This window comes from Erpetoichthys calabaricus, chromosome 18, assembly GCF_900747795.2.
Source record: "Erpetoichthys calabaricus chromosome 18, fErpCal1.3, whole genome shotgun sequence".
Taxonomy (NCBI): Eukaryota; Metazoa; Chordata; class Cladistia; order Polypteriformes; family Polypteridae; genus Erpetoichthys; species Erpetoichthys calabaricus.
The window spans coordinates 12374958-12391464 of NC_041411.2; the positions used below are offsets into that span (position 1 = coordinate 12374958).

The 16507-nt window shown below is 42.7% G+C and overlaps 2 protein-coding genes across 8 annotated transcripts in view; one reads left to right on the plus strand and one right to left on the minus strand.

Moving 5' to 3' along the window:
- Positions 1-6837, plus strand: part of rilpl1 (Rab interacting lysosomal protein-like 1) — a 38159-nt gene extending 31322 nt beyond the window's left edge. For 2 of the 4 annotated variants that reach the window (XM_028824467.2, XM_028824468.2), the window contains one exon: positions 3593-6837. In XM_028824467.2, the coding sequence (XP_028680300.2) occupies positions 3593-3728 (136 nt within the window). In that variant the 3' untranslated portion in view covers positions 3729-6837. Of the gene's footprint in view, positions 1-673; positions 768-3592 lie in introns of those variants that run through there. The other 2 variants (XM_051921085.1, XM_051921086.1) reach the window with 2 other exon arrangements.
- A 1948-nt stretch (positions 6838-8785) lies between these two features.
- On the minus strand, positions 8786-16116 carry snrnp35 (small nuclear ribonucleoprotein 35 (U11/U12)). Of its 4 annotated transcripts, none has more exons than XM_051921045.1 (2): positions 15768-16116; positions 8786-9963 (listed from the first exon to the last, which is right to left on the minus strand). In XM_051921045.1, the coding sequence occupies exon 2, from the start codon at positions 9954-9956 to the stop codon at positions 9192-9194; it is 765 nt and encodes a 254-aa protein (XP_051777005.1). In that variant the 5' UTR covers positions 9957-9963; positions 15768-16116; the 3' UTR covers positions 8786-9191. The 4 variants fall into 4 exon arrangements, with proteins under 4 accessions (XP_051777005.1, XP_028680306.2, XP_028680305.2 ...); XM_028824473.2 differs by lacking the exon at positions 15768-16116 and adding an exon at positions 11975-12039; XM_028824472.2 differs by lacking the exon at positions 15768-16116 and adding an exon at positions 11638-11876.
- Positions 16117-16507: the final 391 nt, after the last annotated feature.

The window sequence follows — 16507 nt, forward strand, 5'->3', positions numbered from 1 at the left end:
AGAGTGGATGGTGAATGAGTTCATGATGTGACTTCAGGGGCACCAGACAGACAGATGGTGAGTGTCATGAGATGGTGGAAGATTGTATATAGAGTCAGCCCTTAGGAGAGGATTATTTAACTACTTGTTAAAAGTTTAAACAGTACAGAGCAATTTTTTTTGTTCAGCCTCTTTCACAAATTGCAGTCACGACCAAAACACAATAAAGTAACCAATACACTCCGAACGGGACAGACTGTGCTTATAGGGAGGCAGAAGGGGCGCTACGTCCTTTTCTTGTACTTGTCCTCCTATGTGTTGGCTGATGCAGAATGTTTACTAACTGTGGCCCACTTTTAAGAATTGTCATTTTTATAGTTATTTTAAACAAAGCATGAGTGTACAACTACTATTCTTCATTTTTGGCAATTTGTATGGATTCTTAAAAATGAGTGAGTGTAGGATCTGGTCAATTCAACTTGAAGAGGCAGAGCACATTTAAGATGTTGCTCTTTTCAAGTTAAATCCACAGGGCTCATAGTGCAGTAAGTGTGAAACTTCTTCTGCTTTTGTCTTTGAAACAAAACATGGCTCCATCTCATCCATAACCTGTGGTTCATTTCTTTCTCTTTTTCTCCCTCTTTCTCTCTCTCTCCCCCCAACCCACCCTCCACTTTTCTGCTTTTCTGACCAGGATATTTACAGCCATTATGCCGATGGTGGCAGCTGGGTTGATTCCAGATGATCCCACATTACAGCCAATCAGAAGACTTGTCTCTCTTGTATGACCATTTGAAAACAAAGACATTTTCTACTTTTAACTCTTTTTGTTCATCCCTGTCTGCATGAAACTGACTCAATTGCATGTTTGCTTACACTTAACAGCAACTTGGTTTCTGATTGGCTGATTGTGGGATCGTTATACTCTTCATTGGAATATATGGCATCAGCCAGTCAGAACAACCAGATCGACATGCGTAACCCTGTGCCAGCTTTTATGTATTTACTTACTTAGAATGGCAAGTAGTGCTTGAGACTGACCTGTTACCACACAGTTCCTTCGCTAAACCTTTCAGCACACTGAATATCCTGCATCACTACATTTAACATGGCGAAGAGCAGTCCTCAGCAGGCACTGTTAGCGTTAAGCACGCTCACTAATGTTGTTCAGTTAGCAGATAATTGAATCCAATGTACAGTCGTTGTCCGTGTGCAGTTTGCCCATTCTCCTCATGTCTGTGTGGATTGTCTCCAGGGTGCCCCGGTTTTCGGTTACGTTAATTGGCATTTTCAGCCTGGCATGATGAGTGGTGCTCGGTCCAGAGGAGTTTTCTGCTTTGTACCCACTGCTGTCGGGCTTAGGTCCCCCAAATTTAAGTTATATTTTAGTCCATTATAACAACACTGGACAATGCAAGCACAGGGAATATACTATCCAATCACATAAAAGCAAATTTACACCTAAGAGATTTCCATGAAAATAATGGAATGCATTTATTTTTGTAAATAAAACCAATCTGGGAAAATACTGACTGTAAGGAGAATATATTTTACGCGCTGTGTAAGCCCGGGCTCCTAGAAACATTGAAATTGTCAGGAAAAAAAATTGAAATGCAGAGTCGGCGATTTCATTTTGTGGACGTGCTCGCCCCCGTCTTGTCTATCAGCGGGTAAGCGAGTTTCTCTCTTGTTTGTCTTTACTCAGCGGTTTCACTTTGGAGACTGAGTCGCTTTCTTTCAGCTTCATGCTGTAGCCTCGTCCTCCTTTGTTCTTCCGACTCGTTAACTTAGGGCTGCCTTGCCAGCTCTTTGAGCTTCATTCTGTAGCCTGGCACTTCCGGGCCGGACAGACAGACACACACACTTCCACACGTAGCCATTTATATATAAGACTAGCTGTGTAAGCCTGTGCTGTAAAAAGCCCGGGCTCCTAGATACCACGGATTCTGGCACTTCAATCAATCAATCGCATCAGTGGTGCATTAGTGTCTAAGCGAGGTTCTCTTTTCTCGCCAGCTTCACTTTGGAGACAGTCACTTTCTTTGAGCTTTGTGCTGTAGCCTCGCACTTCCGGGCTGGACAGACACACACATTTCCACACGTAGACATTTATGTATAAGCCCGTAGTGTAAAAAGCCCGGGATCCTAGAAACTATTGAAATCATCAGAAAAAATTGAAATGTAGAGATGTCAAGCAATTGAAAGGAACTACTCTGGGCATCTCTCTCCTAGGAGGATTCGTTTCGACAATGTGCCCACCTCACTTGTGCATTAGAGCTGGAAGGAAAAGTAAAAGGGATACCGTTTTGCCGATGTTAGCGGCTAAGCGACTTTGTCTTTCTTCTGAGGTTTCGTTTTGCTGATGTGGTTGCCCCGCTTTTGTTATTAGAGGATAAGCACGTTTTCTGTTTCCTCAGACAAGGAGCCCTTACCCTGACTCCACCTCACACTTCCACGCGTAGACGTTTACATATAAGATATGTAAAATATGCACACTATACGGTATATGTGTGTACATACTGTACAGTGAATTAAAATATCCAGACCTCTTCACTTCCTGCACACTTTGTGTTGTAGATTTAATTGTAAATGGATAAATTTGCCTTTTTTGCCCATCAATTTACACTCAATAATGAAGTGAAAAGTCAAGCAAAAGGATACGTTTTATTGGCTAACTAAAAAGATTACAATATGCAAGCTGTCGAGGCAACTCAGGCCCAACTCATATTGTAATCTTTTTAGTTAGCCAATAAAAGGGGTCATTTTGCTTGACTTTTCACTACATTCATAATGGCTAACACAGTGCAACACCCTAGTACTACACTCAACAATGACAAAGTGAGCCAATGTTTTCAGAATGGTTGTAATGAGCTTCAAAATGTCAAGAAGATTATTATTTTTTTTTTTGGCTAAAATATTTTAAAATAAAGACTTGGGAAAATTAGAATAAAGCATGTACAGGAAACACATTCAGACAGGATCCCCACAACCCTGTCACACGGTTTGCTTACTTATGCCATCAGGGGGATTAAGTGGGTACTGTGGAAACTACAAGTCCATTTTCTGACTTCAGCGTGGGCGCCGGGCAGGAACAGTACGGAATGTCGTGGGTGTACAGTGCATGACTGCAGTACCTGCATGCTAATCTACAACTTTCACTTTGGAAATAAATCCAACTGCTCAAAAGCAACTCTTTCAATGATGCTTCGTAGTGCAAGTCTGCATTAGAATAACCTTAGATTGTGTTTATTTAGCACCAGTATGCCCTAACCCATCCACCACGAAGACGCATTTTAAAACTGAATGTGATAAAGATGACTTTGTGTAGTGGCTACAGCATCTTTTGCTTTTCATTCCCTTCCAAAGATATGAATTGCTTTGTTGTTTGTCCCAGTTAATGATGTAATTCATGAAATTCTTGTGGATTCTCAAACTGTTCACAGGAAGACAGTTTTGTTTTTTTGGCTTAAAAGAGAGAATGTCAGAAAAAGTTTCACTTTAGACCGATTTTCCAAGGGGATGAAAAACAGAAGACTTGGGAATACCGCGGTCTTTCAAGGTGATTAACATTTCTGCTGTTCCCTTTCTGTCTCTCCCCTCTGCATTTTTTAAGGTTTAGTTTCTTCTCCAGGGACAAAAAACGGGGCTCCCAGAAAAATGTTCGCTTTGAGGAAACATTCGGTACATGGCTACACAAGGAAGACGACGGCTACACAGAGCAAGGGCAGGAGGCGCTACAACATCTCTAAACTCAGACATCCAATGACCTGAACTCTGCTTTTTTTAATGAACTATAAAAAGAACAAACACGATAAAAGAAGGGATATCATGGCCTTTTTAATTCTCGGGGGACGACTTTTGTGAAAACTCTTACAGTATGGAAGGTCACAAGCTGCTGCTGCTGCGTGAACAACGATTTCTCTCTTATTGATTGGAGAACCAACAATCAAGTTTCACAGTTACTTCAGAATGAAGAGAGTAAATTTAACAAAAATGCCATCACATATTTATTTAAAAATCTGAGGAATTCCAAGTGATGGACTGTGGTTTTTAAACAAGGGAAGCAAAACCACACAACCTGTGTGCAGAAACAAGTCATTTTAATCCAAAGGTAAACCACCATCAGCAAAGAGGGTATGAACACGTGGCAAAGTGGGAATGGAGATCAGGCAAGTTACTTAGCTCATAGCGTTTGTGGTCTACACAAGGATAAGAGAGCAGACTGTAGCTGAAGAGAACAACATCCAACACATCGCCACTCTCAAGCGCCATAACTAGAATGTGTTAAAATACACAGTTTTATTGTAATTCTCAGAAAGCTTACCCGATGTACCCCATACTCCTATTTGAAGGTTCCTTTTTACTGAAACCTTGTAGTAACTCCAGTATAGTAGTAAGTTCTCTCATGGGCATATTCACATTTGCTGATGATACTTAAAAGTTCTAAACTGAATGCAAGTCATCTGAATTCTTTATTAAATTTGGAGCCCGTTGATGTTTTCTCCTAACAACTGCCCCATTTCTGAAGATATTTTAGAGACGTTGCTGAACACAATTTCCACTTTTGCTCCTGAATAGTCAGTAGTAATAGATACGCCCCAATCCCCATTTCTGTACCTTATTTAATAATGTCTCTCACACACCAGTCTGTGACTGGCTACAATAACAGGTTTGATTTTTCTTGTCAGTTAGAGAGCCAACAACCACAAGAACCATTGAATGCTCATCCGGAAGCAGAAGCCATAGAATTTATTGACAATGAGTAAGGAACACTTGTATTTTGAACCGCACAAGCAGAAGAGAAGCTCTTGTCTGTCTGATGTCTCATATTTTACATACCATAACAGAATGGGGGGGGAGAAAGGGCAGATTACTGCTCAACTTGCTGCAGCTGTTAGCTCTTTGTAAAGCGCTGCTCCGTCAGGCAACATGCTATTGGGTCTCAGAAAAAGCGGTGAGCATTACTGCGCTGGACAATCGTCGCTCGGTCGGTAAGTGTGACCTAGGCTGTGATTTTCAAGTTAAGTCATCGGACATGGTGAAGTGACAAGACTAGCAACTGCAAACCCTGACAAAGTTGTATAATTTGACATCGGCTTAAGACTGCGAAACAAGTAAAACACAACAAATCAAAATCGAGCTGAACACTCCTAGTGCAGCGCAGTATTTGGTTGGAAAGATTTATGTGGCGGAGGCTAAGACTGAAGGTATGAGATTATGGCATTGCGTTAATTGTTTGAGGATGTTACTGAATACTTGTAATAACCCCCCCAAATACACTCCATGTTTCTCTATACCACCAAATTAGTCTGAGACAGTCAGAGTCATGGACTGCGCTAGATTGTCAGTTTTCATATTGTCCTTCTTGTTCGTAACTCTGCTCCCAAAGTAACAAAAGGCAGAATTGAGCAGGCTGCAGTCGCAGGCAGGAGCCTTCATGATGCACAGTTCCAGCCTGGATGCATTGCTGATGTGAGACACACTACGGCCTCGTATTGCTTCATTTTTGTTCTCAAAGCTCAAGATCCGAATGACCCAGAAGTGTAGACGACATGCACATCGGTAGGCACCGTCCCTGGAAATCATTTTTAAAAGGTTGTCTGATGCTGATAAAACATGTGGAGGTGCAGCTTTATTTGTGGTCGCTTGAATCAGCGCTTCAGTTGTTAATTTGTATCTATGTTTAAGTCTGTCGTGAAAGAATGTTCAGTGGTCGGGTGAGGCACTCAGTAATACCCTGTGACTTTCTAAAATACACAAACTAACCTCTGCTACCGAGACAGATTGCACCAGTACCCTCTGAATGACTATAGTGGCCTTTTCCATTTTATAGTAAAAGAGAAAACCGTCTAAAACGAGTGGGAATTCCAGACTGCAACAAGGCACCGTCCCAAGCTGCCTCTTGGCAGGCTCCCTTAGCACAACAAATAAAAACTAAGAAAACGTTGAAAAATATTCCAGCCGGCAAACACCAGCCAAGGAAGCGCAATAGAAATGATTGGGTTTGCTGGATGGAAAAGCCACTTTGTTTACTGGACTTCATTTTCTATGTACGAGCTAAAAGCATTCTTGCACGCCAAGGAGCAAACTGCTTCTGTTTGCACATTTCAAACACTCTTCTGGGTAGTCCTTGTTTTTCACATCACACTAGCAGCAGTCAGTAGGTTATGGGGATGCAAGTGGGCTGCTTTTAAGACCTCCATGCTTAACCAGCCAAGGTCGCGGAGACTGTTTGGATGTACTTGAAATGTTAAGACTGAAAGATGTCTTAAAGAGTCCCTGGAGCAAGGAAACTGAACGCTTGTCTTCTTCTGATTTGCTCAAAGTATTGTGGCTTTCTGTCACAAAGGAAGTGATCCAGTCCAGGTTTGGAGACCAGACACTTCTGTCTTCTTTTTACAGTATTTACAGATACGTCTGTGCCTCAGTCCCGGTAAACACTCAAACAGGACATAGGAGTCGGGCGACTGAAGCAGCAAGTGAACAAGTAAATGGAAACTTCATCTCAACTGTGGCTTTATAACTGCGCTAATGTGCAAAAAAACATGCTTTGTGCCAAAAGAACACTGAACCGATGACAGAAAGAAACGAGCACATGTTAACTCAAAAGGGAATGTCTACAGTTCTGTGTGTGCCATCATGACTTAAGTATTGCAAAATCTGTCCTTGGCATTTCTGGAGTTACAAGTGTCAGTGTGGCTACTAATGGCGTTTGGTTTTAGCCATGTGTGACTCTTTTTTTTTTTTTTTTTTGTACCAAGAGCTATTAATGGTTATTTAATGGGCTAATTGTGCCTTGGAATCTTTACATTGCAATAATGTTTTTTTTCCTCCTACTTAATAAACTAATATTCATAATTTATTTGAAGTCTGTTTTTTGTTCCCCATTTAAAAATATTTGGGGTTATTGAGAACTTCAGATTTAACAATTCCATTAGTGGGATGTGAGGGAGAATAGGTGGAGAGAACTTTGCTTTGTCCTAAGAAGTGTTAAGACACAGAGTGCCATGGATTTTTGTAAGAAAGTAAATGGACCGAGTGATGCAAGCGACTGCCAGCGAAGTAAGAAGTGGAAAACTGATCATGAAGGACAAAGGATAGGACAGGAGGCTAAAGCTAGCGCTAGGGCGTACTCCTTATTGAGACTAACTACACAAAGAAGGTTTGAGGAGCAGGGTTTGTTTTTATTTAAATCTACTAAGGGGTAACTCATACTGAGGCCACTACCATGTTTAAGTAGTCACATCTTCAACATCAGAAACACAATGACTGCCATCAAATGACACATCCAAGGGTCATGTAAACAAAAATAAAAAAATTCAGAAATATAAGTGTGTTTACAACAGATACCAAACATATGCAGGATAGTACCTTCAGCATTTCTTTATATATGTTAGAAATAAATACCTTTTCTACTGTGAAATCCATGCAAGGCACTTCCCAAGCATAAGTGCGATGGAGATTAAGAGGTGAAGATGTACATTTTTACAGAAGGTGGTCTGGCAGACTCAGGGCCCCAAAAGTGGATCAGGAGAAAAAACTGAACCAGCAACCTTATGTTTTACAGTTCAAGTGATGCCGTCATACAATAATGGATTACAACCCAAGCCCGTTGGAACAGTAGACACTGTGAGGTAAGGTTTGCTGACCCCCGACCGAATTGGAAACTTGGTGGTTATTAGGCCGGTGCCTCTGCCCCTCTATCACACTGCCTGCCCAAAACCAAATTAAATCCATGTTAACCGTTGAAAGAGACACCCTTTCTTAAGATGCTTTTCAAAATGTACCTAAAACTGACATTATCATGAGAACAGGCCAAAAAATGTCTCTATTATAAAAATAAAATCTTGGGAGAGAGACATGACGTGATCTTCTCGGAAGACAACTTGACATCCCATGAGAGAGAATTTAATGTCACGCGAAGACAATTTGACGTCACGCGAGACAAGGCAGTGAGATAACATTTAAAACAAGTTCACGGACATCTAACCAAGCAGTTGTTGGAATGCTTTTGGCAGAAAGACATCATGTGCTCCCAGCTCTAAAAACGACAAGCAACAAGCAGAACAGGCAGCTCGCCAGCAGATGATCCAAGTGCTTCTCCTTAGCGTGTGTTCAGCCCCCCCACCCCCTTCACAATGCGAGCGGCAGAGACACAAAGTGGCAAAAGGACAGCTGCTGTACAGGCTTTGAAATGATCGACGCAAAGCACAAGCAGAAAACGCAGCTCGCCAGCAGCAGAAAGCCAGCAGATGATCCGTCCGCTTCTCCTTCACAACGCAAGTGGCAGAGACAGGAAGTGGCAGAAGGACAGGTTCTGTACAGGCTTTGAAATGATTGGGCAGCGAGACAAGCAGAACACGCAGCAGCAGCAAGACATCATGATCCGACAGCATCTCCTTAGCATGCGTTCAGTCGCCACCCCCCCCTTCACAACGTGAGCAGTGTTATACGTCCTGTAAGAGAGATTTAACCACACCCGGGGCCGGAAATAAAGGACAAGTATTGTTTTTTACAAAAGTTTTAAAGTAAAAGTGAAAATAATGCATAACAATTCCCATGAAAATAATCAGGTAAGACAAACCCGGGGGTGGGCGAGTGAAGTGAGCAGGGAGCAGAGCCCCCTAGTATCTTAACAAAAAAAACATTCATCACTATGATGGATTACGGCCTTGGTCTTTCTCCTTCCCCCCTTTTAAATTACAACTCTGGATGCTCTGATCCCGTTTAAGGGTAAATTGAATCACAAAGTCGAGTGACTGAACATAAAAACCATGACACACATGGCGTCCTGTTCTCCATGGTTTCTGCCTTAGAAATGTACATTAAAAACAAGTGGCTTTTCAAAATTTCAACAGTTTTTATTTTTTTCAGTAAAAGCAAACTTTATGTGCACAAGCAGGTCATAGTAATGAGGTAAACTACAAACAATATGCCCCACAGTCCAAGTATCCAAAGCAATGGAGACGGCTCAGTGTCTTGAAATGACTTGCCCCAATTGCTGTTAGCATTACACTGTTGCCACCTGGCAACTTTTTTGACTGCCCAACACAAAATTATGTGCAGTTCTGAAGTGAGGTACGTTGTTTACATTCATCTATATATCCTTGCACTTGTCAAAACGGAGCGTTTTTTTTGATTGTCCACGATCAAATGGCAAATGGCTGCCTGACCAAATATCCTTAGTAGAAAACCTGTGTCTCAGGCCGTGCTCAATATCTGTCCTTGTAACGGTCCCTGTCCCTGTGTCTGCTATCATTCCAACTCCTTTTACTGTCTCGTTCCCTGCTTCGGTCTCTGTGCCGGTGACTCCTTTCTTTTCCCCAGTCTCGGTGACTTGGTTCTCTCCCTCTTTCCCGTTCTCGCTCCGGAGATCTTTCTCTCCTTTTGTTGCCTCGCTCTCTCCATCGATCTCGTGATCTGTCCTGGGATGGCGGCAAATCTTTGTACTGGTAATCGTGTGTAACCACAGGGACACTGATAGGCTTCCGGAAGGGCCGATCCCGTCCACCAAATCTGAGCTGGCCGGATTCCTTCTTTCCTCCTAACCCGCCACCAAGACGCCGAGGAATCCATCCTTTTAACGTCCTCTCCAGCTCAAAGTCGACATACAGCTCGTGCTGATCAACGACCAGTTTGTTGGCATCCCTGTGAGCTCTTAAAAGGGAGCGCTCCTCATTATACTCAATGAAGGCATAGCCTTTCGAAGACCCTGTGACCAAATCCCTAATGAGCCGCAGCTTCTTGATTGACCCATATTTGGAGAAAATCTCTCTAAGCTTCTCCTCAGTCGTGTGGTGATTTAGCCGAGCCACAAACAGCGTAAGGTGAGGATCTCCAATGACTCCTTTGTTAGGGACGTATCTGGCCACCATGGCCCTCCACACGGCCCGGTCATGAGGCTCCAGGTCGGTGCCATCAATGCTGCCAGCTTTGAGGGGATCATACACGGTTGCTATTGGGGACCAATTGTTCATTTTTATCCTAATATAGCAAAAAAAAAAAAAAAAAAAACGTTTTAATACCATTTTGTGTGGAATATCTGACAAGCTCAGAGCATGTTAATGTACAAACGAATTAAAACTTAAAAGTATTACATGAAACGTCAAGCGGTATAAACAAACACGTAGTATCAATATCATAAGGGACGAGGCTGGGAGCACATGTGAATTTCCCATTGGGATTAATAAAGTATCTATCTATCTATCTATCTATCTACATGCTGATGCAGTGCCCAGCACACGACAAACCACCCAGAGTGGGACCCGAGTGCAGCCGTGCAACAAGTGACACCTCAGCACCACACGGGAACAAATAAATACAGTGGCCGGAGTGCCAGTCTTGCCACCAACCCCCATCATACCCAGAATGAAGCACTTGCAGGTTAAGGGTCTTACTCAAGGGTCCAAAGGATTGGAGTCACTTCTGGTGTTTATGGGATTCAAACCAGCTCAGCTCCGCAGCCTCAGAACCACCACTCCGATATCATAAAGGCACACATTTTAATATAGAGAGGGTGTCTATATTTGCTGCATTGGAATAAAAATTGTGCTTTTTAATTCATTTATTTATTTTCCACTGCTTATCCGGCGCTGGATCACAGGAGCGACAGTCTTGGAAGGCCCACAGAGCCCCTTCCCCACCTACGCTGGTCAACTCATGCTGAAGGATCCCAACCCATCTGGGAGATATAAAGAGCACTGGGTCATGCTGGTGCCCATTGAAACCTCCACAGGAAGGAGTCCAGGAGGCAGACGCCACAACCACCGCAATGGTCTCCGCTCAACGTGCCTCTCTCCTGGATGTCCACGCTTCTCACCATCCTTCTATGGGAGACTTCACACCAGCCACCCGGCGGATAAAGCTCATCGCGATTTCGTCCTTTCGGGCTTTACCCAAAGCCCATGACCACAAGTGGGGTTAGGGGCGTAAATCGAAAGCGTTGCCTTCTGACTCGGCTCCTTCTTCACCAATACAGATCAGTAAAACGACCCCATAACTGAGCTCGCCGCACCAGTCCGTCTGTCGATCCCACCACCCCCTTTCATAAATGAGACCCCGAGGAACTTCAACTCCTCCACTTGAGGCAGTAGCTCACCTCCCACTCGGAGAGGACAGTCCAGGAGGTGCTGATCTTCATCCCTGTTACTTCAAAAGACAAAGCCAGAGACGAAGAGGAGCACCGAGGTCGCCGTGAGAGCAGCGCCCATGTTGGACTGACTGTCATTTGTTTGTTCCAAGGAGGAACGTCAACTTTAAAAACAAAAAAGATTTAGAAATATAGCAAACACCACTCAATACAGTATAACACAGACAACGTTATTGGTGCCATTATTTTGAGATAACAATAAACTCTTTAGTTTTTAATTTTATCGTTTGACAGCTGCACTTCACATTCGTAAGGGTACTTAAAACAACCCCAATTTTAAAAAGCTCTGTTAATTCACTTTACAATTCAAAATATCTGAAGACTGGCAATGATAATAATAACATAGCACAAAAGTATATGCGTGTCTTATTGTATTTAGACCAATATTTATCAAAGAGTCGCTTTATTTTTTTACTCATTTCACATCTGAATGTTTATCAGTGAGGCGCGACTGTACGTTACTTATTTGCGTTTATTCCCAGTGCTTTACATATACTGATGCCCTTTACCTGTTAAGTTGTTTTCCCTTGTAGACGATCGCCGTTCTGTGCCCCTCAGTTCCCACTTTCGCAGCTTTTCTACGCTGTGTTTTCCGTTCCGAAGACGCACGCCGCCATTACGCAGGCGCCCCTGGAATCGCCGCGCGGCCATTCGATTACCGCGAAACACGCAGGCGCACGGCTGTTACCAAGGCAACGGCCAGACGCCACGTGCGAAGCAGAGTGGATTAAAAGTACGAATAAAAACAAGAAAAGAAAATGAAGCCGACGTAGAAGCAACGAAGACACGTCGACTGCTGTCCATGTTATATACGGCATCCGTCAGCATTTGTATTCGGCACTTTACCTGTCACTGATTCAGCCTGGCTTCCCTCCTCGCGCTCACGACTCTTCCTTATCTACAAAAGCTTCTCATTTTTTCATCCTTGAGACGTTCCACGCCGCTCTCCCGGCGATTTTTAAACGGTGTGTGACAGTCCGAGGCTTCTGGAGATTTTTCTATTTCCTCTTTCCGCTGCGGGGTGACACGCTAATCGTCCCGATGTGCAACTTAAGCCCCGTGACTTTTAATTTTTGAAATTTCAAACTTATCACCGTTCCCGTTAAAAAAAATACAGATGTATACTGACTTGGGGGATTCATTCAAAATATTTTCCTCAAAGCTTCCTATTTTTACATATAGTCTAATGAAAAACTGTACAATTTTAATTTTGCACGACTGGGTTCTGATTCCGTCCATTATTCCCATGTATGAATATGGTGTTTCCCAAAATTAAAATCAAATACGTTTTTAATCCTATGTCTTTTGTCTTTAATCCAAAAATAATACCACCATTTAAACAACCTTATACAATGTATTCTACAATACACTTTGGACATCATTCCAAAGTCTTTACTGCCTCATGATGGGCCACATTATGAGGACCACTCCAGTGATGCTGCATAGGACCTCCGTCTTCTCTCAGAGCAGATTAGTTCTTTGTGGTGTGGATTCCACAAAATGTTGGACTCATTCGTTTGTGACAATGTTGACATGATTGTATCTCACAATTTCTGCAGATTCATCACTACGCATTCACCTTCTGTTCTAGCACATCTCAGTGGTGATCTACTGGTGAAGAACACTGAACTCATCATCAGTCTTGTGAGGGCAGTGTGAGATGACTTCTACCTTGTGACATGGTGCACTTCATGCTATAGGTAAATTATGACCCTGAAGAGATGCGTGTGGTCAGCAACTTTACTCAAACAGGCCGTGGCATTCAAGCGATGATTAATTGGTATTACAAGCCCATAGTGTGCTAAGAAAACATTTTGCACAACTTGACAGCACCAGCAGCAGCCTGGACTGTTGACTTAAGGTAGGTTGTGTGCACAGCTTCATTCTGTTGACCCTACTATCTGTGTGCTTCAGCAGATGCTGAGATTCATCAGACCTGGCTACAGTTTTCCAGTCTTCATCTGTCCAGTTTTGGTGAGCCTGTTCCCATTGCAGCTTCAGCGTTCTGTTCCTGGTTGACAGGAATGGAATCCGACGTGGCTTTCTGTTGTTATAGCCCTTCAGCCTCAAGGCTCAATATTTTGTGTTTTGTGAGATGCTTTTCTGCTCACCACAGGCCTACAGAGTTACTGTAACCTTTCTGTCAGCTTGGACGTTTTTTGTTTCTCACACCATTCTGAGTAAACTTTGGACTCTGTTGTGTGAAAATCCCAGGGGATCAGCAGTTATAGAAAAACACCAATAATCATGCCATGGTCAAAATCACAGAGATCACATTCTGGTGTGTGATGTGAACAGTAACTGAAGCTCCTGGCCTGTATCTGCTATGCACTGCACTGCTGCCACGTGATTGGCTGATCAGATAAATGCATCTATAAGTAGGTGCACAGGTGGTCCTAATATTCTGCTTAATGACTGAATTTACCTGAAGTGTTCTTATTGAATAATTCAAATGTATAACTCAAATTAGGTTTTCATCAAATAGAAGTCACTTAAGGCCTCATGCTCTTCATTTCACAATCCCAACATGGAGAACCACCAAATCTGAAAGCAGCAGCTGAACCAGCCGAGCAGATGGGCTTCTGACTTGTAAGCTAAGACAGTGAGGGGCTCAAAGGACACAGTGGGTTTTCTCTCTCTTGTATTTTTAAGTTTTGTTTCCCCTCAGTACACTCGCTCCACCTCGAAGAGCCCCCAGATTAGTTCACAGTTGGTGCTCCTGGCCATTGTACATCCTCACACCAAGAAGCCCTCCAAGACAGCAAGCGTCAGTTTACCCAGGTGAGCCTGGGTCAGTGTCCGGCCCCTCGATGTGAGGACGTGAATCAGAGTGGTGGGCAGCCTTAGTGGTTTCTAAGCAGTGACACTCAGGCCATTAGGTGGTGCCTTAAAGCAATACAGTGGTCTCGCTGAACCAGAGTACAGGTGTTTCTTAAGTTCTAGCCTGGGGGCTCCTGTGGCTACTCTATAGGATTTGTTTCATTTTCATCAGCTTCACAATTGCAGGCTCATTTTTTTCTAAATTCATCTCACTGGTTCTTTTTTATTTTTTTTTGCGATTAGAAAAGACCAGTAGTGTGGGCTTTACGGTATTAAGAAATTTAGAAATACTGATATTATGCCTTAGTTTTCAGTTCTTACCTCTCTTTTGTCACTCATTACTTTGATTGTATCCTAAAGGATAAGTGTCTGTGTGTATGTCCACTTGCTATGTCACTGTCATTCCAACAGATGGCACATCACAAACATTAACTCTACTTTTACAAATCCCATATCAAATAGCATATAACAGAGATAAATGCATTTCATATGTCATTCCAACAGATGGCACATCACAAACATTAACTCTGCTTTTACAAATCCCATATCAAATAGCATATAACAGAGATAAATGCATTTCATATGTCATTCCAACAGATGATGCATTACAAACATTAACATTGCTTTTACAAATCCCATATTAAATGGCATATAACAGAGATGTATGCATTGCATTTGCCATTCCAACAGATGGAGAATCACAACCATTAACACTGCTTTTACAAATCCCATACTAAGTGACATATAACAGAGTTAAACATGTTGCACTGCAAACGTTAACTCTGAGGTCTACGTTGATTACTTAGGTTTCAACACGTCTTAGATGGGTACCACAGCAGCTACCAATAAATGGAGTGGATATGGGTGCAAATGACAGTGAATACTGGATGGCTGTCAGACTGACTTTAGTGTTCAGTAAGAAATAACAGCTAAAACAACCAAAATGCCTGGAAAAGCAGTAAGACAAACCACCAAAATACAAAAACCATTCCAGGAAAAATGTATCAAACCCAGTTTTGTAATTTCTGGACCAAAACCAAAAACAGAGGAATTGAGAAATTACATCTCCATAAATTTAGGTCATAAGGGACTGTCAATTACACACATCCATTTATCTACAGTACGTCAGCGCAGCTGCTGCTCATTTGACTGCACCTGGTCTCAGGTAGGGAAGTGACTGTCATTACCAGTATAAGTAAGGGGTCAGGAAAGAGAAGGGGGAAGAGAAAAAATAAAGATTGCAGATGTAATGGTGTGATGTGCGCAAGGGAATAAAAAGAGATGCGAACAGGCTGAAGCGAGTCAAGACTACTTGTGTGGAAGAAAGTCTGAAAAGAGGTGCAAACTTCAGTATGGTTGAGTGCTGACCCAAAGAGGGTGCTGAACCTGCAGTGACTTTGGTTCTTTCGGCTCATCGTAATTCTACAAGGGAAGGTGCAGTTCTGCAACAAGAATCAAAGGTTGTAGCTGAAAGCAGCAGAGACACGAGGATCTGCCAGTGATGGAACAACGGGATCTGGGAATTACATGAATAAACAATGAAGGAAATGCTGCAGTGTACTCGTCCCCTAGTTTTTGTTCCTGGAATGGGCAATATTGGAAAAGTGGACACTTGAATTTGTGTGGCTCTAGTGGGAGAACTCAGAGCTCTATGCATATATAATTTTATTGGATTGCTTTTAATTATTTTAACAGTGACCTCACAGAACTGAGTATGGCTTTAGCTGACAACATTTACTTCTATAAAATTGACTTTGCCACTTTGTGTTGAATAAATCATACACTTTGTCATAACACAGCAAAACTGTTGTTTGCTCACCTCACTTGCTGCTGGTCCACTTCAGTTATGAGCTACCATGGGGTCTAGTCTACATCCCGGCACAGTGACCCCTGATGATGTGGAGACATTTCATAAAGCCATATTCTGTTGGTGTCTAGAACTGCATTGATAATTCAAGAGAAAGCAAAGGCAGTCATTTTATAATCACTATTAAGTAGGGTTATTGGACACCAATTATTAATTAACAGAATATCTATAGGAGGGTTCTTTTGTGGAAGCTAACTGGTTTTCCAAGTAAGAAAGTGCAATATCAATTCTTTTAGTAAGTCAGTCATTTTCCAACCCTGTATATTCTAAAACAGGGTCATGGGGTCTGCTGGAGCCAATCCCTGCCAGCACAGGGTGCAAGACAGGAACAAATCCTGGGCAGAGCGCCAGCCCACCGCAGGGCACACACAAACCAAGCACACACTAGGGACAATTTAGGATCGCCAATGCACCTAACCTGCATGTCTTTGGTCTGTGGGAGGAAACCAGAGAACCCGGAGGAAACCCACGCAGACACGGGGCATTTCTTTCAATGACATTTTTTTTCTTTGCATATCACTATAAACAATTTGAATAGTCTGAGAACGATCGTATTTGTATGTCTGAAGCCGTCGATCCTGTGCTGAAGCAACGCGATAAAACCAGAGCCCTCCACAGTCCACATCGCATTGCCGAAAATACACGAAAGTTTCCGAAAGGCCGCCGATGCAGAGCACCGTTCTGTTCTATTG

Coding starts and splice junctions, on each gene's coding strand:
- snrnp35 (XM_051921045.1), bottom strand. CDS start 9,956: ATGAACAATTGGTCCCCAATAGCAACCGTGTATGATCCCCTCAAAGCT.